Source organism: Meles meles, chromosome 5, assembly GCF_922984935.1.
Source record: "Meles meles chromosome 5, mMelMel3.1 paternal haplotype, whole genome shotgun sequence".
Classification (NCBI taxonomy): Eukaryota; Metazoa; Chordata; class Mammalia; order Carnivora; family Mustelidae; genus Meles; species Meles meles.
In genome coordinates, this window is record NC_060070.1 from 95,836,926 (window position 1) to 95,862,894 (window position 25,969).

At 41.7% G+C, this 25,969-nt stretch overlaps 1 protein-coding gene across 1 annotated transcript in view; it reads left to right on the forward strand.

Annotated features, from left to right (window-relative positions):
- Positions 1 to 25,531, forward strand: part of ADGRF4 (adhesion G protein-coupled receptor F4) — a 29,810-nt gene extending 4,279 nt beyond the window's left edge. Inside the window, exons 2-10 of the mRNA XM_046006831.1 lie at positions 10,181 to 10,289; positions 11,209 to 11,263; positions 13,617 to 13,768; positions 14,745 to 14,996; positions 16,073 to 17,452; positions 19,649 to 19,690; positions 20,143 to 20,202; positions 21,244 to 21,300; positions 25,120 to 25,531. Coding sequence (XP_045862787.1) covers positions 10,203 to 10,289; positions 11,209 to 11,263; positions 13,617 to 13,768; positions 14,745 to 14,996; positions 16,073 to 17,452; positions 19,649 to 19,690; positions 20,143 to 20,202; positions 21,244 to 21,291 — 2,076 coding nt within the window. The 5' untranslated portion in view covers positions 10,181 to 10,202 and the 3' untranslated portion in view covers positions 21,292 to 21,300; positions 25,120 to 25,531. The remainder of the gene's footprint in view (positions 1 to 10,180; positions 10,290 to 11,208; positions 11,264 to 13,616; positions 13,769 to 14,744; positions 14,997 to 16,072; positions 17,453 to 19,648; positions 19,691 to 20,142; positions 20,203 to 21,243; positions 21,301 to 25,119) is intronic.
- The last annotated feature ends 438 nt before the right edge of the window (positions 25,532 to 25,969 follow it).

The window sequence follows — 25,969 nt, forward strand, 5'->3', positions numbered from 1 at the left end:
TCCCAATTCCCAAATGACCCGGTACTTAACGAGCAACCTCAGTAGAAATGACCTAGTTCCACAAATGTGGCCTCCTTAGTCGTTATTACTGTGAAGATGTAACAAAAGTGCCTTTCTCTTATTTCTCCTTCATGTCAGCATTTCCCCTGGTGATATTGAAACGGAGGTTTGCATTAGGTTTTGTGGCTCAGAGGAACTATGGAAATAGGAGGCAGTAGAATTGGGATGTGTGGGCTTTGGTGGTGAGAGAGGAAATCCAGCCTTGGCTACTCTGTCAGAAATCAGACCACATGAAGTTTCTAGTAAGTGGAGACTGTGCCTTCTGTGTCTGAATTCCCATGGTCATGGCCCGCGGCTCACTAAGAACTCTTGGGCCAATTATTAAAACATAAAACAAAAATCTCTGTGAAGGAAGGGATTAGATCATGATTTACCGATCCATTTCCTAGCCAGTTTTCCCCCAAGCTCAACACCGACACAGGCAAACTGTGATCGCTCTTAAAAGTCTTCATTCAGGGGTGCCTGGGTGGCTCAGTGGGTTAAAGCCTCTGCCTTCTGCTCAGGTCATGATCCCAGGGTCCTGGGATCAAGCCCCACATCGGGCTCTCTGCTCAGCAGGGAGCCTGCTTCCTCCTCTCTCTCCCTGCCTGCCTCTCTGACTAGTTGCAATCTCTGTCTATCAAATAAATAAATAAAATTTTAAAAAAAAGTCTTCATTCACAGGGGCCCAACTTTGCATTTTATCCCCCGTATTCTAATTACATTGGTGCCGTAGATGCAACCTGGTCTCATGTGATCGTCTGAGATAAAGGTGAGGAATTAAAACACAAACAAGTGACTCATTTTAATGGATTTACTCCAGACAGGAGAAACCTGTAATTTCTCTTAGGTGTGCTTGATGGACCCATCGTGGAGTGAATCACAGACTTACACAAGCCTTGAAACCCCGGGTGGTTTTACAGTTCTCAGATAGGCTTCTCACAATTGGTGGCTGGTTTGCACCGGGCCCGCTTGGATTTCTCTTGGAAAAATGGAGAAGAGGCATCACAGGTGCTGAAGGGGGACCATGGGAGCTGCAAGGGGAGGCACCCGGGATGGTGGGGCACAGTGGCTGGAAGCTCCGTGCCAACTCTCCTGCCTGGCTGCTAGCTTTCCTGGATGCGGTGAGTACCCATGCCAGGAGCAAACCTTCCTCTGACTGGAGACTGGATTGGTTTTGCGTGTATTCTGGAATGGGGAAAATGTGCAATTTCTGGTGGTATTCTCTGGAGTGCTTGATTCTGCAGGAAGTCTTCCTGACATTGTTTAGAAATTGGCTAGCTCAAGGTTGAAGTCGGTCCTCGATCTCTTTTACATTTGTTTTTCTTTAAGAAGTTATTTGTCAGGATCTAATTGCTGACTCCCAGGAGTTAAAATGCAAAGCACTTTGTCAGGCAATTTGACTCTGTTTTCTGACTGTCCCTTTGTTTGATAAAGTGGATAAGCAAACCAGCTTTCAATTCCCTTCCTTTGGGCTGAACGTAAAGATGTATATAAATTATTATAAAGCATTTCATTAGTAGTTTTCTTTTTTTAAAAATTTATTTATTTATTTATTTGACAGATAGAAATCACAAGTAGGCAGAGAGGCAGGCAGAGAGAGAGGAGGAATCAGGCTCCCTGCTGAGCAGAGAGCCTGAGGCTGGGCTTGATCCCAGGACCCCGGGAAGGTGACCCAAGCTGAAGGCAGAGGCTTTAACCCACTGAGCCACCCAGGCACCCCAGTAGTTTTCTCCTTATAGTGAGGCTGACAAAGCTGTCTTTATATCAACTTAAAAGGAAACATTTCCTCTAGTGATGGTTAAACCTTTTTGCAAAGGGCATCTACCCTTGTTTTGAGTGGTCTACTGTACACCATTTAATCACCTATATTCCTTGTCCTCTAAGGACAATTGTGACCTTTCAAATGTGTGTTGTAAGGTGCTTGTGTGTGTGTGTGTGTGTGTGTGTGTGTGTGAGCACTTCAGTGACCTTTCTTCCTGGAGCCAAGCAATCGCCCAGTTGACCAATTACTTTAAAATCCTGTAAGTCTTGAGAGAGTTGGTGAGAGGCTAGATACCTTCCAGCTCTGAAATCGTGTGATTCTTCAAACATAACAGTGTTTGAACCAGACTGCCGTTCTCAGAAAAGATACTGAGCCGCAAAGAGATTGGCTGGAAGTCATCTCAAATAGCCCAGGATAAGACGCTTCTGATTCTAATAGATCTTTTCTATCTTTCTCTCCCCCAAGGCTCTTTATAAAACTCCCCCCCCCCCGGGGGCACCTGGGTGGCTCAGTGGGTTAAGCCACTGCCTTCGGCTCGGGTCATGATCTCAGGGTCCTGGGATCGAGCCCCACATCAGGCTCTCTGCTCAGCGGGGAGCCTGCCTCCCCCTGCCCCTCTGCCTACTTGTGATCTCTCTCTCTGTCAAATAAATAAATAAAATCTAAAAAAAAAAAAAAAAAAAAAACAACTCTCCCCCAAGGCTCTTTATGAAACTGCTGCTCCGCCATGGCAAGGGACAACTGGTAAGAGTGACTGAATCCGTTCTGTTATGGAGGCCAAGCAACACGCCAACAACTTGTTTAGCCATCTGACTCTATAATCAGCTCTAATTACCCCAGCGGAGTAGATGGGACATACAGTTATGAAATCCGGCTAAGGGGAACACAACACACACACCCAGCATGTAGGTCAGCAGTCTCTGAGTTCCTCACCCTTAGTTCACCTCTCTGAACCGGGCCTTCCCATCAAAGGGATTGGCCAATGAGTGTGAGGTGAGCTGCTGCCCAGAAGGTGAGCCAACAAGTGGAAGGGGGCCCCCCCCCCGCCTCACGTTGGAGTGAAGGTCATGGAGGGGAACACTTTGAGACAGTGTCCCCTCCGTGGGCAAACATCCTCACCCAGCTTACCTTGGGGTGGTCTGTGTGGAGGAGTTTGACAGATCATGGCTTCCAATGCATTCTTTCCTTCCTGACTGCAGTTACTGTTCCCAGGCTTACCTTTCTTAATTTGCTTTGAGAGTCCTGATGCTAGCTCTCGCACAGCATGTCCGGGCAGGTGGGGAGCGCCTGGGTTCCATGACTCATATCCTACAATCCCATTCTAGGGAAGATAAGAAACAAGCTCCGGGACCCAGGCAGACTAGTTGTATTTCTTGATTCCAGCTCATTCAGAAACCCAGCTCTTAGTACAAGGGATGGTGTGTCAGAACCGCTGGGGTCTTCTAGGTCTGTCCAAGAAAGGGCTTTGTGAGTTCTGACCGTGGAGACAGGGCAGAAAGGGTGCTCGAGCTGCCATGCCGGGAGCAGACATCACTCATCTGGTGTGGCATTGTCTCTTGCCGAGCCTAGACAGGACCTCACAATCCTTTTGCACAGAGGCTCCAAGCAGTATAACAAAGAGGTAGGTTGGGAGCATGTCTACGTAAATCACTAGGTTCCAAAAGGATCTAGAATAGCACATATGCTCACCGCACCCCCCCAAGATCGAGAACTTGCCTTGCGATTTTAAAACAAAGACTTCCAAAGTTGGTATCGTTCTCTGTGGGGCCATTCACTTACTCATCCATTTATTGAACACATGCTGACCGGGTAACTATTACCACTTTTACATTGTGCTGGTTGCTGGGGACCAAGAAATATCCCTTCCTGTTCACCTCCTAATGACAACATGATTTTTTTTGGAGGGGGTGGTCTATTCTGTTAGGTGTGGGCTAATTTCTCTCAGGCTCTGGGACTGGGAACACTAGCTCTTGTGCTCTTTTGGCCCTTTTGTCATCAGGGCTTGGAGCACAGGCAGTGATGCGGGAGGCATCCCTTGCTGGGAGTTCTCTGGGGAGGGATATCCTGAGTCACATGACCTCTGGGACCCTTCAGTCTAGCTACATTGTCCTCCTAGCCTCGGGGGCCAGCAAAGGTGATTTTCTCTCTCTCTCTCTCTCTGAAGTAATCACTCTGTTAGAGCAGAGTCTGTCTTCTATTTAGTGGCCTAGAATTGCCTCTCTATGACCAAGTGAAAGACAAAAGCGGCTGGTAGTGGGCAATTCACACTTTTATGAGGATGCACAGAGGGAGAGAGGCAGGTTAGGGAAGCAGGGAGGAGGAATTTGGGATGCTACTTTTCCAGTACCTGAGAAGCTGCCAATTCCAGGTGGCTTGTTGCTTGGCCAACTTTCAGGCACTTTGGGAACAAGATAGAGGGCGTATTTCTTTGTAAATGTCAGGTAACTATTCACCTAATCACCACAGAAGCCTCAGGCATGAGTTCTGCATCTTGTTTTCTCTTCTTCTTTTTAATTATTCATTTCTGAGTCTGCCTTCCCCTTCCTGGGATCATCCCAGACACCTGGTTGTCATCCTATCCTTGCCTGCCTTTCCTCACCTTTCCACCCAGAGAATCATGTGTCAGGATGATTCTGACTCTTCTCACCATTAAAGATGACCTGTCCGTTGCCTCCTTCTTTCAGGATTCCCTAAGTTCAGGTCTGTTACTCTCTGAGGCGCTACTTTGGGTCCCGGGGAGTGGCCTCCCGGGCAGGTGTTAGCATCGGGGATGGCACATGGTAGGTGTCCAACAACTGCACATGTAGTCTGAGTCTGGATACACTAATGTGTTCCAGGATGACACACGGTCCTTGAACAGCAGCATTAAATTCCCCCAGAGCACTTTGGATGAGAAGGTAAATTTGGTACAACCAGAGTGGAACAGTCTTTTCACCACAAGGATTCCCAGAAACTCTACTATGTGTCCATATATATATATATGAGGGGCGGGCGGGGTGGGGCGGTTGGTGCGGGGACACGTGGTTTCTCCAACTGATCTGACCATGGAACCCCTTAGTCTGTTAGGAGACCAGTGTTCCACAGAAACCCACTTCAGGACACAATATCTTGGGCAACCTCAACTGAGGTTGAGGTTTTATTTTACTAAATAAAACAGGCAGTTTTCCTGAAATCACAGAACATTTACATCAGTGTAGGGTCACGTTTTTCTTCCATTCTTCTAAAATTCAACTTTGGTGCCTGCTACAAACTTGGTAAACAAGTGGTGGGTAGCAAGTGTCCACCCTAGGCCTACAGCACTATTCTGTCAAGATTACTGCCTATTCTTTTTATGTCCCCCCACCATGTACTAGGATCTTGATTTAAATAGCCAGGGACAGTTTTTCCCAACAAACCGTTTTTTCCTGCCACCATACCCAAAAGGTTTAGAGAAGTAGCGATCTTATGAAAATGCAGTTTTGTTGTTAAACTGAACACACTATAAAGCCAGAGGTCAGTGAATGGCATGAAGGTCATCTTAGCATACTGGACACAGAATAACTCTGGGTTCTCCATGGAGGAGAGGACCAGGCCTTGACTCCAGCACTCTTTACTAGGAACTAGTAGACCCCTGGGCCAGGCAAGTTGTCCTTAGAACGTTCACATCTGAAAGTGGCTTCTTTTAGTATTGTCTGTGTTTTTGCCAATGTTCTTCTGGACAATCCACTCTTGTCACATGTATTTAGATTTTATGTCCTTGTTCTTCTCTTCATTCTTTCAAGGGGTCACTTGCTACCTGCAGACACTGTGCTGGGTATTGGAGAAATACCAAATATATATATTTTAAGTGTGTATTTGTATTCAGTATTTTTTTTAAAGATTTTATGTATTTATTTGACAGGCAGAGATCACAAGTAGGCAGAGAGGCAGGCAGAGGGAGAGAGAGAGGAGGAAGCAGGCTCCCTGCTGAGCAGAGAGCCCGATGTGGGGCTTAATCCCAGGACCCTGGGATCATGACCTGAGCCAAAGGCAGAGGCTTTATCCCACTGAGCCACCCAGGCACTCCTGTATTCAGTAATTTTTTTAAGAGAGGGGGTGCAAAGGGAGAGGGAGAGAGAGAATCTTGAGCTGGCTCCACGCCTAGTGTAAAGCCCAACATGGGGCTCAATCTCACAATCCTGAGATCTTGACCTGAGCCAAAATCAAGAGTTGGACGCTTAACCAACTGAGCCACCTAGGTGCCCAGAAGTACTTTACATTCACAGAAAATTTTCAGTTCAGTATTATGCAAAATGCAAAGTCAACTTTAATTATTAAATCTTTATCAATGGTGAATCTAAGTATGTTTCTTCCATTCTGTTCTATAAAATATCAGACTCTGATTATGAATTATGCCAGATATACTTCTTTTTATTTTTCAATTCCTCATTTCAGAGCTCCAAAGCTCTGGTTCATTGTGCTCTGCAGAACGCTCTGGCTTTTGGCTTCAGCTGTCTATATCGTGGTGGGACAGATTCCATTCTACTATTTTTGGTGAGAGGAAAAAAAACCCATTTGGAGCTACCTTGAAAACATTTCTCCATCTGACCCACCCCTACCAATCAAACTAGGCAAAAATAAGAAGGCTGTGCCTCCTCTTGGGTAACATTATTAAACATCTCCTCCTTCCCACTTGTAATAATTGAAGGAACTTTACTATATAATTATCATATAAAGTAGTAGATGGGTTACATACATCAGACTATAAGAACATGAATGATGAAATAGCAAGTTAATTAACCAAAACTCTCCAAACAGCTAATTGTGCTCAGTTCAATGTTTGTGTTTCATGTGGTCATGCTTATGATTTCACACTACATATAAGCCATCTGTTAGTAAGTTTTTTCTTAGGAAAAAAAGAATGTGTCATTATTTCATCATGTTCCACAAAGAGCATAATGATCTACATAAAATGCCATGCCTGGTGGATCCTTTCGTCCCCAAACACTTTCAGGAGCTGTGGACTTACAGAGGCCCTAACACTGCTCACGAAAACAGTTTTGAACTTCCTAAACTGCATCACATCACATCACATCATTGTGCTAAATGCCTGACTTTTTTCCAGCAAGATTAACTTTAAGTTCTTATATTGAAAAGTGTGGACAGTAAAATGCTTCCTTCTGAAGCCTTAGATAGCAGGCATCATTCCTTATAAGTTGGTTTATCTGTTGGTTCATCTTCACCCATTTCATTGTGCATTTTAAACCATTGCTCTCTAGGTGGAAGAGAATTGCATTTAATTTCAGCATCCATCCTATTATTTGGCTCTGAATGTAGGTGTCATTTTTCCCCAATTGTGTGTACCTTGGGAAGAACATTTCGATAGATTGTGAAAAAGTAAAGAGGAAGGACCAAAGAGACCACTTCAGTGGGAGAAGTGAACGATTTTCAACTTGATAATGAAAATGAATCGTCCATTCTGTATTTCTATTTCTCAAATTGCAGGTTACAATCCATTAGAGGGTTGTGGATTCAATTTAGTGGGTGGCAACCAGCTTCCAAAAGAATGTCAGATAGAGTGGAATGCAAGATAAAAATCATGGACAGAGCAGAGAGTGTCTTGTTCATAGGTGGGAAGGATAAGAAATATATAAAAACTTTTAAAATATAAAAATTATGTATTTTTCCAGTTTTATGTATGGATACCTATATACATACATATATATGCCTGTACACAGTGAGTCATGATATAAGATCTGTTTTATTACGGTGTCAGGATAAAAATTTTGGAAAGCCACCAGTGTATATGTGAAATATACAGATAGATCTAAGACAACTTATATTGGTTCTTCTGGTATTTCCTTTTATGATGATGGTTAATAATCTATCCTATAAGGAGGATGTGGTCCATATACACTATGGAGTATTATGCCTCCATCAGAAAGGATGAATACCCAACTTTTGTAGCAACATGGATGGGACTGGAAGAGATTATGCTGAGTGAAATAAGTCAAGCAGAGAGAGTCAATTATCATATGGTTTCACTTATTTGTGGAGCATAACAAATAACATGGAGGACATGGGGAGATGGAGAGGAGAAGGGAGTTGAGGGAAATTGGAAGGGGAGGTGAACCATGAGAGACTATGGACTCTGAAAGACAACCTGAGGGTTTTGAAGGGGCGGGGGGGGAGGTTGGGGGAGCCTGGTGGTGGGTATTATGGAGGGCACGTATTGCATGGAGCACTGGGTATGGTGCATAAACAATGAATTCTGTTACGCTGAAAATAAATAAATAAATAAATTTTAAAAGTCTATTCTAAATAATATTAATATCGCAAATTGCTTAGTGTGCCCATCCACCAATTTGCCGCATACATGAGAACTTCTTTCCACCCACTCATGTAAGATCTTGAATTCCACACACATATCCCAGCAACTATGCAAATCCATTACCACACTTTGCCTGTCATTCTGCCATGTTTCCTTTCCCCTGCTCAGACTTGCTCTACAAGATGTATAAGACCAAATACGTCTCCCCATTCATTGGTTAGGAACTCAAAGAATTTTAAGCTCAAAGACAATTTGGAAGCCTTCCTGTAAGTGCCTGTGGCTCATCCTCTCATGTGAAGGCTCACTACAGTCATGAAAGACCATTTTAGTCTTGACTCCACCCAGGAAAGGTCTGACGATCCCTGATCAGTGAGTTTTCTTTGCTCCCTGGCCACAGATTGCCTGGTGAGCATAGATGGATCAGAGTTAGTTCACCTCCATTACAACATAAAGGAATTTGCGTTTGCTGAGGCTCAGTTTCTGCTTGGCCTTATTCACTAGCTAGAGTATGTAGCTGATCGCTCTTCCCACTCTTGGTTTGACTTGTCTGAATTCCCCACTGGACATCCTTTATGGAAATGACAGCACCCTTTACTTCCCTATCCCCAACATCTGGCACAGTTTCTGACAAATAGGAGCCACCTGATAAAGGGTGGTTGAGAGAATGAATAATCATCCCACATTTTATGAAATGGATGAGAAAGAAAATAGGCTCAGCAAATGTCAAATAGCTCATTAATAGCATAAATGTGATTGACAACTTAGCTCATGCGGAACCTAAAGTCCATGACATTTTTACTTTGCTGCATCTGTACTACGAGAGAATTGTTCTAAGGAACTTTGCTTCCAATAAATGATCTAAGTTTCCACTATCCTGTAAGAGAAGTATGGTGGTGATGATCAAATCATGATGATGTTGATGAATTTCAACTGTGACGGAGATGCTTTTTGGAGGTTTGTCTTCGAAAGGTAGAACTAGCAAGAAAGAGGCATTATCAAAAGAAAAATAATTAAAAAAAAAAAAAGAAAAATAATTGTAACTGTGTGGTGACAGATCTTAACTAGACTTACTCATCATTTTACAAAAATACAAATATCAAGTCACTATGTTGTATGTTTGCAATTAACACAAAGTTACATGTCAATTATATATTAAAAAGAAGAAAAAGGCAAGAAACAGAGATATAGCCAAAGAAGAATTATCTTTTCATGCTTCTAGTTTCTCTGTATAATAGTTGATCCATCTATAAAAGAGAATCTCAGTGCTTGCTCCAATAACAGATGATAGTGTGTATTCGTTTCATTTTAAGTTCCTTGACCCCCTTTGGCCAGAGAGACAGTACATTGTAGAACAGTAGTTCTCAGCTGGGAGCAATTTTCTCTCCCAGGGTACATTTGCCCATGATAGACATACTTGGCTGTCACAGCTAGGGAGGAAGCTGTTCCTGGCATCTAGTGGGTTGAGGTCAGAGATGCTACTGCACATCCTACAATTTACAGGACAGCCCCCAACAACAAAGAACCATCCATCCCCAAAATGTCAATAGCACCATTGCTGAGAGATCCCATCCTAGAACTTGGCTTTCCAGCTGTACCATCTGGGTCAAACCCTTGGCTCCGCCACTTTTTATGAGTGACCTTGACTCATAGTCACTTTGTACTTTAGTTTCTCCACTAATAAAATGAAAAATACTGTCTTACATCATCTGATTAAATGAATTAATGCAAAGAAGGAGCTCAGAAAAGTGATTGGTAAATAATGATTCTTGATAAATGTTATGATTAAAGAAAATCGTGGATCAAATAATCAGAAATGATTCCTTGATGAACATACATCCTTCTTAGTGCTTCCATCACTCCTGTCTATTGTTTGTAGACAAGTTGCCAGTTGAAGGAAAATCTTTTCCATTTTTTACATGTTAGTTGGCTTGAAAGTAGATATTGGTGTCCTTTCTGGAAGCAGGATGTTTTGGTATGGACATCTCAGAGTACCCAATAGAGTCACCAAGGGGTTGGTTAGTTGGCTAAGTTTTGTGTTGTCTGGCCTTATCAACTCCACCTGAATCCACTTTCATTCTGTATTGCAGGTGAAGATCCTAATGTGTGAAAATGAAGTCCCAGGCAACCATGATTGGCTGTTTAATGTTCTTTCTGGGCATAGAATGTTCTCACTATAAATCCAAGGTCCACATAAAAGTAAGTTTGATCCATTCTCAAGTGGTCCCATGAGAAATCTGCCAGTTCTCCTATATGAGTTAAATTTATGACAAATAACATGATCTTAAATAAAATACGAAATGACTATAATTTTACTCTTATAGATAGATATAGATAGATAGATATGTATTTTTTTTTTTTTTTTTTAGGGAACAAAGAAAAGTTGAGAGGTGGCTGGGCCCTGCAACAGTATATTTGCATGGTGCAACAGAGCACAACTGTATAATAGAAAAATCATTTTGCAAGCCACAGAGAACATAGACAGGCAGCTGTTGGGAGGAGGAATACTAGCCTCACAGGTAGCATTTCAGCTCCAGACTTTACCTTTTCTTCTCGTTAGCTGCATAAGTTATTTTGTGTCTTTGAGTCTTAATTTCCTTATCTATAACATAAAGGGAATTTTTTTCTTTTAGATAATTTTTATAGCCCTTTATAGCTGCAGAAGAGTTTGTGATTCTATTATTGTCACCTAATGATTATTCCTAGCATCTGCTTGTTTCTTCCTCTCTGGGGATCTATGGTATCTGGTGGATCATATTAGCTTCATTTCATAGTTACAGTTAGTACAGATAGAGACCAGATAAGCATTATAATTACTATATCTCTTTTCTCCCTGAGTACTTGAGCTTCCCGAAATAGGTACCCAATCCACTAACCTGACCCTCAGGGCCCAAATGACCACTGGCAAGATTCTAGCTCTCCTCAGAGGAGGGTTTATTCTCTGTCTGTGCTCACCTCCATGCTTCTGTCTACAAATTTCTGTGACATCACATGCAGACCTGGTGCAGTTTTCTTCTGAGTCATGAACACATTTTCTCTTCATCTCCACTTGGAGCCTCTAAGATAAGCAAGGAGAGTTCTACAGTAAAGAGGACCTTTGGGAATTTGTGTTTTACAGGATGGAGATAAACTTCAACATCCTGAAGGGAAACTCAAGACTGGAAGGATACAAGGTAGGTGTCTACAGAAGAGGGTTCTTCCATAGGGAGACTGGGCAGAGGGAAGGAAGGGCATGGATTTGGCAGAGCATGTCCCCAGACCACAAGCTTTCAAATGGAGTAACAGTCTCTAACAAGTTCTCATTGTTTACCAGTATTGACAGACTTTCTTACAATTATACCATTATCCATGGCATAGTCAATGACCCAAGTTGGCAAATTATTCACATGCGTTCTAGAGTAGAAGACAAGTGTTTACTTTAAAACTCCAAAGGGAAATCTGTTCGAACTAATCAGCTAATAAGAGGCAGAAGAGAGAACAGGGCATTCCTTCATGCGAAGGTATTTTTAGATTGTTTAAATGTATGTTACACTCTGGTGCTGAGAAGTCTACTGAAGTGATGTAAGACAGGTATTATGTTGGTGAGATGGGTTACTCTCAAAAACTCGGAAATAAACTATGGAGATAGTCATTACTAGCGAGATAATGAAATCACATGGTTCTTACCCAAATAGCAGAGATCACTGGATTCTGCACAGATATGGCCAAGTATATTTTTTAACAACAAATACATCTATACATTGATGTGGACTTGAGAAAAGAGGGATAGAGATGGCTAAACTTTATTGAGCATTTTTGGCAAAACTGATTGAAGGGTTGAACACTATGCTCACTCATTCAAGTTTGTAACAAGACTGTGGCATCACCTCCAAACTGTATGGATGAAGAAATTGAGATGCACCGAGCTTAAATGACTTTGCAAAACCAGGGACAGTGGGTAGGTGGTAATGAAAAATGCAAACTTTCTTGTTTCCTTTTTCTATGAATGGAGTCATCCACAGAGCCTCTCTTGACTCAGAGACAGTCACCACATCTTATTGATTTCAACACCTTACTAGCTTCCATTAGGATCTACTTCTTTTCAGCAGTAGATCAGAAGGAGCTACTTCTTCCTGGGAATACTTGAACAGCCTCATTCTTGGGCTTCTTGCTTCAAGTCAATCCACTCTACTCATGGGCCTAATTAGGCCTGCCACCAGGTTTTAGAAATGAAGTTTTACTGGAACACAGCCATGCTCATTTATCTACATGTTATCTTTGATGGCCTTCATGCCACAAAGGCAGAGTTAAGTAGCTTTGAGAAAGACCACCTGGTTTACAATGCTGAAAATATTTACATTCTGGCTAGAGTTCTCATATTTAGCAAATAAAAATATGGAATTCCTCATTGAACTTAAAAATCAGATAAACAATGAATGATATTGCATGTGTCATATGAACATTAGAAACTTATTCATTGTTTAACTGAATATTTTCAGTTGATCCCTGTTATTCATGGACTCTGCATTTGTAAATTCTCCTATTCATTGAAACTTATTTGTGACCCCCAAATCACTACTCACAGTGCTTTCTGGATCGTTCATAGACAGAAAAAAAAATTGACTTAGCTAAGGTGCAAGTTTCCAGCCAAACAAGATGGCACTCTGCCTTCTTGTTCTAGCTATCCTACTATAAACAAGTGTTGTTTTTGTGGCATTACTAATGCCATATTTTTGCATTTTGTGCTTTTTGTTTGTGATTTTGCCATTTAAAATATAGCCCTGACTATAGTGCTGAAGAGCTGTCTGGTGTTCCTAAGGAGGCTGTGATGTGTCTTAAAGAGAAAATTCACGTGTTAGATGAGCTTTGTTCATGTGCTCTTGTGAGTTATGGTACTATTGGCCATGAGTTCAATGGTAATGAATCAACAATATACATAAAGTGTCTTTAAATAGAAACACACATAAAATGAGCTCATATATTAATCAGTTGATAAAAATGTGTGGAAAATCTTGTAAGAGCCTGCATTGATTTCTCCTTATTCGGTGTTTGTGGAATCAACTCCATGACCATAACTGTTGCGAATAATGAGAATCAATTGTGTCTGAACATAAATTTACTCTTTACCTGGACTTTCTGTATTTTATCTGGCAACTCTATCATGGCCTTTATGGAAAATTTTACTGCCTTCTGCTCTATGCTATTGTTAATCATCTTTCAAAAACAAATCTAATCACGTTTTATGGTAACCCCCATATTAGCACAGAATTCAAAGTCCTTCATGTCTTGACTCCGCTTCTCTCCCATCCTCATCTCTTGCCCCACTTCCCTCAGCTGCTCTAAACTAGCCTTTCTGTCTGACCTGCGACCCCTCCTCTCCGTGTGCTGTTCACCCTGCCTGGCACACCTTGCTTGGTGCTGAGGACTCTGTTCAATGTCACCTCCTCTGGAAAGCAGGCAATCCCCAAATCCCTAGAATGAGTTAGCTGCCTCCGTCAGAGCTCAGTAATGCTAATTAGGCCCCCTCCTCTCTCTCTTGCTTTTCAGAGAAATGCCAGGGACCTTGCCTCATGGCGTCCAACTGCAGCCAGCCCTGTGCTCAGCACTTTCGTGGAGAAATAGGATTTACATGTCATCAAAACAAGTGGCAAAAATCAACTGAAACATGTACAAGTCTCTCCGTGGAAACACTCTTTAAGGTGAAGCAGTTGCATATTATTGGCTTCCAGGGCTAATTTCCCAGGAGAGCGTACAGGCATTTTCCTGTGTTCTGTTCCGCACAACAATAAATCTCAGACTTAGACTTGGGAAAATGGCAGAGTGCGGGAAATTTGTCTCTTCTCCTTCCTTCCTTGCCCAAATTCTCAGATATTCTCCCCCCCACCCCTCACTCTCTCTCCCTCTCAGCATCTTTTCTTAAAAAACTCATTCACACAATGAGTTTTAGTTTAGAGGTTAAAGTTAAAGTTTAAAGTTTGAGTTTTGACCTCAAATTTTAGAGCTTAAAGTTTGAGATGGATTTGTGTGTACCTTCGCCTAATTACTGAATTCTAAACTTCTTGAAATTACAATTTAGCATCCTTTGACCTGCCAACCTCCAAATCCATCCCCCCACACACAAATTTCATGAGACTCCCCTTTCAAAAAGTTAAAATAAGTAGACAGATTTTGTTTTTAGAATTTCTCCACATCTCTGGAGAAAATGTCTTGTTATCACCCTTGGGTTAAAACCACTATCCTGGGGCACCTGGGTGGATCAGTGGGTTAGTTAAGCCTCTGTCTTCAGCTAGGGTCATGATCTCAGGTCCTGGGACTGAGCCCTGCATAGGGCTCTCTACTCAGTGGGGAGCCTGCTTCCCCCTCCACCCCTGCCCGCCTGCCTCTCTGCCTACTTGTGATCTCCGTCAAATAAATAAATAAAATCTTAAAACAAACAAACAAACCACTATCCTGAAAGTGATAGTTCAGTATCCTGATCTCAGTGGGAATTTTGATGGAACTGCCTGTCTGGGTGTGACTCCATCCTACTCTTTCCGTCTTTCTTGGCATCTAAACCCCTTTTTAGTACCACTTGCTTCTCCGTTTTCCCCACGTGGTGTATTTGTGCCTTAGCTCCTTTATTCTGAAATATGTTAGGTATTTCATCATTTTGGACATTTTTTTTTTTTTAAACAGGACTTCAGTAGTGCATCACGCCTCTCCCTAGCAGCATCATCTGTGCCTGTTCACGTTCTTGATTTTCGAGCTCCAGAACCCGTGGAGAGTGTAGCCCAAGGAATCCTCAGGAACTGTCCAATCGATTATGCCTGCATACTCGATGTCGTGAAGTCATCAGAAGCTACGTCTGGAAACATCGCGTTCATAGTGGAGTTACTAAGAAATATTTCTACAGACTTGTCTGATAATGTCACCCAAGAGAAAATGAAGGTATTCTTTGAGAATTTCATTTAAAAAACTGGCAGGCTTCTTTTCTGTTTTTTTTTTTTTTTTAAACCAAATCTTTCATTGTAACAGTTTTAAATATGCTTTTCAGGGTCCAAAGTATGTCAGCCACAGCAATCATAACAATGATAGGCCTTTTATTTCAATTTTGAAGGTCGAGTCACTCTATCTTGTGTAAATTTTCAAGAAGTTAGCACATTTTTAATACACATGTTTCTGTACAGACTTACTAGTTTCAAGAAAATGTCCCAGGGGCGCCTGGGTGGCTCAGTGGGTTAAAGCCTCTGCCTTCGGCTCGGGTCATGATCTCAGGGTCCTGGGATGGAGCCCCGCATTGGGCTCTGCTCCGCAGGGAGCCTGCTTCCTCCTCTCTCTCTGCCTGCCTCTCTGCCTAGTTGTGATTTCTCTCTGTCAAATGAATAGAATATACATATAAAAAAAAGGAAAATGTCCCAAAAGGATGGCTGTGAGCAAGAGTGTGTCTACTCCACCGTTGCCCAAATTTCACGCTGTAGAACATAATTATTTTGAGAAATGTTAATGGAGGTTTCGTTGCTACAAGGGAGATCTGTGCATAGCAGATGTAGAAATTCTGGGTTAAACAAAGTTAAGCAGGTTTCCTCTGGCAGGACTTTTTAGAACTTTTCATGTGTTAATGAAGCTTAGCTCTCTTTATAAAGGGGGGAGTCTAGAGATACAGTATGCACTGTTTCTCAAATTTAGGTTTTTATAGAATTTACCCCCAGGTCCCTCCATTAAACAATCAATAACTCACTAGAATCTTGGGTTATATAGACTGCAGTTTGGAAATGTTGTCCCTGGGCACATAGTAAAGCAGTAAACTTTATCTATACTTTTATTTTATTTTAATGATTGTATTACTGTACTTCCCTCTCTGAAGGGCTCTTAGCATGAGATTCCAATAAACAGTGAATTTGAAGAGCAATATGTCAAATAAGATCCCATCACTTGAACTCGAGAAATTTCAGGGTTTAGAGATTGACGTTCTACACTAATGTGTAAATCCTTAGCATAACTTCCATTTTTTTCCTCCACTGCAGAGTTATAGTGAAGTGGCCAACCACATCCTTGACACAGCAGCCATTTCAAATTGGTCTTTCATTCCAGACAAAAATACCAGCTCGGATTTGTTGCAGTCAGTGAATCTGTTCGCGAGGCAACTCCGCGTGCACAATGAATCTGAGAACCTTGCGGATGAACTCTTCATTCAGGCAAAAGGGCTTCGCATCAACCACAATACCTCAGAGAAAAAGTTCAATTTCTCCGCGAGCATGAACAGTACAACAGCGGGTATCTTAGGAATGATAGAAATTCCCAGGCAAGAGCTGTGGAAGCTGTCACCAAATGCATCCCAAGCCATCAGCATAGCCTTTCCCACCTTGGGGGCCATACTGAAGGAAGTCCGCTCGCAAAATGTGAGTCTTCCTAGACCTGTAAATGGTCTCGTCCTTTCAGTGATTTTACCAGAAGGACTGAAGCAAGTCTTCTTTACCTTTGAGAAGATCAACAAATCCCGGAATGCCAGGGCCCAGTGTGTTGGCTGGCACTCGAGGAAAAGGAGGTGGGATGAGAATGCTTGTGAAACCACGCTGGAGATCACGAACAGAGTGAAATGCTTGTGTAACTACACCAACACGGTGATGTCCTTTTCCATTCTAATGTCCCCCAAATCTATAGACAACAAAGTCCTGTACTACATCACCTGCATTGGGCTCAGCATCTCCATCTTTAGCTTGATTCTTTGCCTGATCATTGAAGCCGTGGTGTGGTCCCGGGTGGTTGTGACGGAGATATCATACATGCGTCATGTGTGCATCGTGAACATAGCTGTGTCACTCCTGATTGCTAATGTGTGGTTCATCATAAACTCTAACTTTCACAAAAAGGCCCAGGACTCCAACTGGTGTGTTGCGCTGACATTTTTCAGCCACTTTTTCTACCTCTCTCTGTTTTTCTGGATGTTCTTCAAAGCACTGCTCATCATCTATGGAATATTGGTTGTTTTCCGTAGGATGATGAAGTCCCGCCTGATGGCCATTGGCTTTGCCGTTGGCTATGGGTGTCCACTGGTCATCGCTGGCACCACAGTTGCTGTCACAGTGCCAGAGAAAGGCTACATGAGACCGGATGCCTGTTGGCTTAACTGGGACAATACCAAAGCCCTTTTAGCATTTGCCATCCCAGCCTTAGTCATTGTGGCCGTGAATCTTGTGGTGGTTTTGGTTGTTGCTGTCAACACTCAGAGGCCCTCTATTGGCAGTTCCAAGTCTCAGGATCTGGCCATAATTATGAGGATCAGCAAAAATGTGGCCATCCTCACCCCACTGCTGGGACTGACCTGGGGTTTTGGAGTAGCTACGCTTATAGAAGGCACTTCTTTGATATTCCATATAATCTTTGCCCTGCTTAATGCTTTCCAGGTAAGTACCAAGAAAGAGACTTATTTTATTAGTTAATATTATTAATATTTTATTTATAAGATATTATTTTTATTTCATAACTTGTTATTCTGGCTATATGACATATTCTGGCTATATGATTGAAAAATACAAATACAAAATGTTCATTCCATTTCTTTCCATGTCTTGAAGACATTCAGCTGTGGCTCCTCTCACCCCATTGATTGTCAAGTTGGATTTAGCTGATCAGGCTGACTGGGTGGGAATCTCCTTCCTTCTGTCCTCAACTGGTCCACTGTACCCCTCCTAAAGTTTCAGTGTTAGGAGAAATTGACCGTCACTTCTAGAGGACCAGTCTTTGGTCAAAGATGTATGAATCTACACTCACATGGTATGCTTCAAAACAAAGCAGTTTTTATCCTTTCTCAAGCAGTTTGGGAACTCAGTGGGACAGTCATTTCCCATAGGAGGACTACAAAGGACTTGCCATTCTCTTTGAGTGTTAACCAGTTAGGAGTCCGTATGGCTCATCCCTGTGAAATAAATGAACGTTGTTCTTCATTGAAATAGATCTGGCTGTGTGTTGCTTGACCCTAGAAGTGTAACTTTTCTCTGGGTCTCACCCTTCTCCTTAGTAAGAAAAAGATTCAAATCTAAAGTCATCTCTCTTTTCTTTTCTCACTCTCCCATACTTGGTTTGGCAAAATTAACCCTCCAAAAGTTGCTTTACTTTATGTTGGCTACTGAGCTTGTACTTTTGGGAAGCTGTCACTAGCCAGACTGCTTTCCATACCTACGAGGAATAGTAAATTTGGCAAGTTCATATCCTTAATTATGCTTTTCATCAGGGGTCGGCAAACTCCAGCCTACTTTCTGTTTTTGTAAATAGTTTTACTGGAATAAAGCCATAATCATTCGTTTGCATTTTGCCTATGGCTGCCTTTGAGCTATGACGGTAAAGCTGAATAGTAGTAATAGAAACTGTGTAGCCCGCAAAGCCAAAAATATTTATTATCTGGTTCTTCACAGAAAAAAATTTTCCAGCCACTGCTTTAAATATATAAATATAACTGCTTAGTAAAGCAGCATGGATTCCTATCAATGTGCCACTATTACTCTATTTAAAAATGTGGTACAAAATATAAAGCAGACTTATAAGAAATGCCAGCTCAGATCAATCATATATCTTACTCATCTGTCTTTAATAACTATGGAGAACATTCATTTCACTCTTTGCCTTGCGTGGCTTTACAGAGAAATATTTGACTCAGGGTTGTTGTTGTTGTTTTCCTGAAATCAAAAGCTCTTAGACTGACATAAATCTCCCCAAATCTTGAAGTTATTTTGGAGACTAATGATCTCATTCTATTTTTTTTTTACTTTATAACTTAATTAAACCCCAGAAAGTTTTATTGTTTCTTTTCTGAATCACTTCTTTTTCTTTTTTCTTGATAGAAAAATACTGAAACACTTTTAGTTAAATACACTCCAACTTTTCTCGGCAAGCTTTCTCTGTAACTCACACTTAAAAGTTTCCATCTTCTGATTAGCGTTTCTTTGCCATGAAACTCTCCTTGGAAACCCAGCCTTCCTTCCAGTCTTATGGCAGGATCCAGAATTTTCTTAAACTTCAACTTCCATCATTTAAAAAGATTGGCTATCAATTATTGTGACTTTACAGGTAACCAAATAATTTAAACTTCAAGAGATCCTGTCTTTTAGAGCTCTGTAGTTTTCTCTTTTATGCATAAACTTATTCCATCAACTCAGAAACCCTGCTATTTTGTGACTTTTAACCCCAACAGAAAGTAAACTATAATACAGGTTTCATTTCTCAAGAAACCTTCCATGATTTTCACTTTGAGCTACAGGATTCCATGTCATGTTGTGTCATGTTACTGTTATGATAAGTAAGAACAGCTACTTAATATTTGGAAAGAAGGTAAACAGATGTAATAAGGAGGAAAACACCATTCTATATATGCAGTCATTCAATAAATATCAGTAACTGTATTGCACAGACATGAAGGTGACCCTCTTTCTTTGAAGTACAATCACAGAAAAATTTGCCAGTGTATTTTCTCTGAATCAGTAAAAGCTGAAGTTTCTAATGTCCAATAACCGTCCTTGAAGATATCTAGAAGGGTGGTATTAGAATAACAGTTGGGATGTTGTCTGCCATACCATCCCTCATACTTCTGCTGAATTTTGCAATAGGGGTTCTTCATCTTGCTGTTTGGAACCATTATGGACCATAAGGTAATTTGAATTTGTTTCTCTTATTGTAAAAATTTCCATGTGGCTCAGGGTAGCAGGGGGATGGAGCAGTTTTGATCAGAAAGCCTGGTCCATGGGGGTGAATTTATGGGGGTGCTTCAGGCATCAGCTGAGAGGAGGAAAGGAGAGAACTCTACTCTTTCATTTCCTGCCCTTAAGTCAACAGGAGGCTGTGTGTGAGTGTATCTACAAGAATGAAAACCATTTCCTGAATTTTAATTTTAACTCTAGATCTAATTATAACCCAAATTTTAATTTTAATCATAAACGTAATTATAACTATACCTCAACTTTTATCCAAGTCTTGTTTTTGGCTAAGCACTATGCTAAGCCATCTGATTCTGCTTCTGCCAGGGTTAGTGGTCTTGAAGTTTCAGCACATGGGTCTGGATTTGGGGGATGTTGTCATTTGTTCACTGTTATTGTTTCTTTAGATAAGAGATGCCTTGAGGATGAGGATATCTTCACTGAAGGGCAGAACAAGGGCCACAGAGGTAAGCCCTCCCATTCAGTCTCAACATTGAAGGGTCAGTGTCCTCAGGAGAGTCACACGAGACAAATATAGCTTAGTATTCTGGATTTGTTAGCAAAGAGAATTGTTAGGGCACACATTCATTCATTCATTTCTTTACTAGACAAATGTGGAGTAGCCAGCTAAAGCTTAAGGTCAGTAGAATATACCTCTCAAGAGAATTTTCCAGCTTGGATGTATTTCATCCTTCTGGACCTTTGGATGTATTTTGAGGTCTGGACCGTTGAGATATGACAACATGGAACAAGGATCATAGACTCATAAAACACCAGAGCTGGGAAATGAGAGATGAGTTAGAAATGAGATTCTAGTCCACCCTAGTTGTTTTATAGGTAAGGAAACCAAGGTGCAGAGTACTTACGAGATTTGCCTGAAGCCCAGCTAATCATGAGAATTCACATTGTCCTTGCTCAGGACTCTTTTCAGTAAACCCTATTCTTGGATTGAAGTTTATGTATACTTAATGATCCTGACCTTGACCAAGCTACCCATCTTTTAAGGTACCAACTGATATTGCTATCATTGCCGTATTAATTAGAAAGTAGTCATTTACTCAACCAATAGTTTCTCAGTAGGAGCTACTTTCTTAAAAATAAACAAACAAAACATTTTCTGAACACATTGAAAGTCAGCATTTACGGTTCGCTACTATTGGGTGTGACTTTTGTTAGCCTGCTTCATCAGTGCTAAGACAGGCATTTTCTTTACCTTTTAACATTTCTGCAGTTGGAATGTATTTTACAATCAGTGGCATGTCATGATTTAATTGGCAAGTTTTTTCTTTCTTTTTCTCAGTGGAACATAAAAAGAATGATGCAGCTAACAATGTTAGTTTCAATGAAATGTTATTTTGTTCTGTGTAGCTGTGTCATTTCGAATGCTTCTTTTCATGTTTCCATTTTTACATGTTTATCTCTAGGCAGTCATATACATAAATATAAATAAACTTTTTTCAATGCCATTACTTACTCAGATCACTGTTACTTTTTTTTTTTCCATTTAGAATGCATCTTTAAGCCCAACCAATGGATCTAAATTAATGAATCGTTGAAGACGAGATGTGAGTATTAAAAACTCAAGGAGAATCTTCGTTTTCAAGTTGTGACAAACTCCTTAATGCCCTTGTGAGCACGCGATTGCCTATGGTGTGATGCAGGAGTGAGATGGGGAGGGAACAGGTGGACAGATCTTTCAGAGCTTAGTAACTGCTTTATTGCCCAGTGCATAAACGAAAATATGCACATCTTTAAAACCTATGTCATCTCAGTGCATATGTCTAAATCTTTTAAAAAAGTTTTTATTTAAATTCCAGTTAGTTAATATACGATGTAATATTAGTTTCAGGTGTACGATATAGTGATTCTACACTTCCATACAATACCCGGTGCCCTCCTCCTCCCCGTCACCTATTTCACTCACCCCCCTGCCCACCTCTCTCTGGTCACCATCAGTTTGTTCTCTATAGTTGAAATTCTTTCTTGGTTTGCCTCCCCTTCTCCTTTATCCCACTCTATTCTTTTGTTTCGTTTCTTAAATTCCACATATGAGTGAAATCATTGTCTTTCTCTGATGGACTTACTCACTTAGCATAATACTCCCCAGCTCCATCCATGTCATTGCAAATGGCAAGATTTCATTCTTTTTTATGGCTAATATATACACACACATATATATGTAAAATATATAATGTAATATATACAATAATTATTTTTTTATCCATTCATCAGTCTATGGACACTTGAGCTCTTTCCATAATTTGGCTACTGTACATAATGCTGCTATAAGCATTGAGTTGCATGTATCCCTCTGAGTTAGTATTTTTTATTCTTATATGACCAACTCTTAAATGTACTTTCCTTTCCTCAGTGAGAAAAATGATATCATCACATCTACACTGACAGAGGATACACCCTTGCTGTCTCTAGTAGTCACACACCCTAGTTCCATCTTGTCAGTGAGTGGTGACACTTCTAATAACCTCATTGTTGAGAAGGAAGACTTAATTGATTGAAATCACAAAGCAACAAGCCAGTCCTTCCATAGTGAAGTAGAGCCCAGAATCATCCCTAAGGGGGTGTGGGTTAGAATTGCAGAGAGCTAGTTGCCCCACAGCCAAACTCTGAGACATATTTCTCCACAGATGAAATTAGGAGAAAACAAATATTAGGCATCTGTGAAGGGGAGATCAGTAACACACTGGCAGCCAGGATCCTGAGAGGTAGTAGGGAGATGTAGGTGGGAGGGGGGGGCTCAAGCTGGGTACAGTTTTGTCTTGGAGAGGTTTCATGGCCTTTGAACATGGATACAGATGAGTCTCCAATTTGTTTAAACACCATCTGGCAGAGGTACATCCTCTTTTACATTCCTTCTCTTTCTGAGTCAGGGCCGAATAGCAAACAATGGGGCAAAGCGGAGAGTTGAAAGAATCTCATGGAGTCAAAGACATTCTGAGTTGGTAGAACTCTTAAGGGACCCGCTGTGTTACAGAGCCTACAAACCTCACGTTGTGCTGCTGTGGGACCTTGGTTCATGGTCCCAGGGTGAGGAAGGGAAAGAAAGTCATATCCACTGACTGCCATTTGTGGGGTGCTGGGAAAACACTGGCATATAATACTTACTTAATCATCCTCACATTGGGTTTTATATTATTTTATATGTATAAATTGTATGTATAAATTATTTATATTATTTATTATTAATACTATTACTATTATTTATATTATTTATATGTATAAATATATTACATTTATATATTATATTATATTTTATTTTATATTTTTATATTAGAACTGTAAAAGAAGCAAGGAGGGATATCAGAGTCCTTTAAAAGGGTTCTCTCTCCCACCTCTGCCCATTTTCTAGTCTGTAGAGCTCCTCCATAGTGGAACATCACTATATTTCTTGATCAGTCACTTACCAGGAGGTAATTCAGATGATCTGTGCAAGCTGACCTTTCCAGTAAAGTCCCAGTTTGACCTGCTTTAGGAAGTTTGTTAGACTGGAGGAGATTCTGGCTCTTGGGGATCCGAAATCTAGCCATTCTAGAGAAGAGAGGTATGGTTGAAGTCTAATCTCCAGCTAGTTGGGCATACCTGGGTGGCTATAGTAAAAATTGGAGAAGACCCATAGAATGCAGGATCTGGACTGCACTCCTGTGATGGGGCAGGTGCACAAAGCTTCCACAGGCACTTGGGAGAAAGAGGAAGAAGGAGGTGGGAGTGTATTAACAACTCTCCAAAGAAATCCTTGCCTCCTGATTCTTCAACTTCTACTTTTGAACCTGTGAGGTGGGGGATGAACTGAGGGTTGCATTTTTCCCCTCATATCCTTCATAGATGGCTCTCTCCTATTGAATTTTCTCAGTAATTGGAGCTGTGATTTTTATATCTGGACACACATGGAACCAGAAGGATCAGGACCAGTGGCTGACATGAGGTTTAGACCACGTTAGGGGCCAACAAGTTAGACATCAGGAGTAGGAAATGTACTCTAAGTAAATGGAGACCTAGCAGCACTGGGGTGTGGGTCTTTCAGCAGAAAAAGAGAGGAGCTCCAGCCAGTCAAGGTCAGAATTACAGCTCAGCTGCACCGGGTGTTTCGTAAATGCAGTGCAGGTGCAGCCCAAGGCAGTATTCCTAACTATTCCTAAGACACAAGGAAAAGGCAGTATTTCAGGCCTTAAATCAGTGCACAAAATTGAAGGCTGATGGGATCTGAGGAGATAGGCAGAAGTCCGTTGGTGAGACGGGGGGGGGGGGGGGGGGGGGGGAAGGGGGGAGGCGGGGGGGTGGGGAGGAGTTCCGAATTGGACTTGCAGAGACTTGAAACCCTGAGCATGGGTGGAAGCTCCACCTACCCAGTGAGTTTGATTGCTCTTAGAAACAAGGTTGGGGGCGGGGGGAGCGCCTGAGTGGCTCAGAGTGGCTCAGTGGGTTAAAGCCTCTGCCTTCGGCTCAGGTCATGGGATCAAGCCCCCCCCCCCCACCCCCGTCGGGCTGTCTGCTCTGCAGGGAGTCGGCTTCCTCCGCTCTCTCTGTCTGCTTCTCTACCTACTCGTGATCTCTCTCTGTCAAATAAATAAATAAAATCTTAAAAAAAAAAAAAGAAACGAGGTTAGGAAAGGTTTGTTAGATCTTGAGATCATGGAAGAACTGCAGAGGTGTGCAAACTCGGCAATTTGCTTTAGTTATAGATTCTAATTGAAGGAATCCCCTTCTGGAGGCAGACGAGAGGGGGAGCTAGAGGACAGGCTTATTATGAAGGCACAGCCGCACAGCGCCCTCTGCTGTTCATATGGACGGCGGGCCTTTACTCGGACGCAAACAGAGCCTGTTTCTCCAGTGATACTCCAGTGTGACCGGGAAGTCTCTTCAGTTCCTGGAAAATCCCTTCCACGTATTTGCTTATGCCTGAACTCACCTCAAAGGATGCAGAACTCTTCATCGCACAGTAAGACATGAGACTGACTGAGCCAATGCCTCAGAGAAGCAACAACACGGTTTTGTATGTAAAGTTGTAAGTTCAGAGGAGCAAGTCATTCTAGAGACCAAGCTTAGGTAGCCAAAGAAGGTGAGAGGGCTCTGGGGACGGAGTTTAGGGCTGAAGGAGCAGCATGGAGAAGGCAGAGGGCACAGAAAAAGGAAGCTTTGGAGAATAGCCTTCCAACTGTGTGACTTTGAGGAGATTGCTTGATGCCTCTGTGCCTCTGTTTCCTCATCCGTGAAATGGGTCTAATAATCGTACATACCTCCCAAGATGGTCTCAAGATTCAGTGAGCTAACATATTCAAAACTTGTAGAATGAGGCCTGGCTCAAATTAAGTTATCAGTAAATGACAACTATTCTTCCTGTTAACGTGTGTTCCAACCATTTTGCCTAGGCCACTCCATTCCTCATGGATGTTCCGTGTCCTAGACTGAGAGTGAAGCTCTGGGAGAGGGAGGCTGGCATGAGGGACAACGAAGTTTCCTTGGAAGACGTTCTCTTCTGGCCAGGAGTGACACCTAAGCTGTCAGGGCGAAAATGTTTGCTGAGGGGAAAATGAGAATGACGTGTGGTGACTGGGCTTGAAGGAGCTAGAACCACTGACTCTTTGACGGACCCATGACTCACAGGCACCTGGCTTCTTGGTCAACCTTGGCAAAATTAAGACAGCAAGCCATTTTCTGAGCTTCTGGACAAGGCTGGAGCTGTTGGGTCTCCACCGGATGAGGTGTGTTTTCACGCCCAAGGCCTGCTCTGTGGCCCCATAAACCCGCCATTGTCATTGTGCATGGATCATGCTTGCTCTGGGGGACAGAAGTTAGATCCAGTGTCAGGGGAGGGGCGGGGGTGGGAGTGGAGTCGGGGGGTGGCAGCAGAAATACCAACTCTACTTTGGAGACAGTTAAATTATGGTAGGTTTCCTAAAAATAGGGAACAGAATTAAAATAAGAGGACTTTTAAATGTGTTTCTGATTTTAGTCTATTTGAGACCTTGAGTAAAATAATTTTGCTCCTAGGACTTTAGGTTCCTTATTTGTGATACTTAAAAATATTCTTGTAGGTATTATTATTATTATCATTATCATTATTATTATTATTATGTGTATATGTGTTTAAACCCCTATACATAAAAAAATTTAGAAATAAAAATAAAAACATTTACTTTTCACAACTTGCTCATGTGTGAGTTCATTCAAGGTGGATGGCCCCACTGGTATGGTACATTCTTGGGTACAATTCTTTTA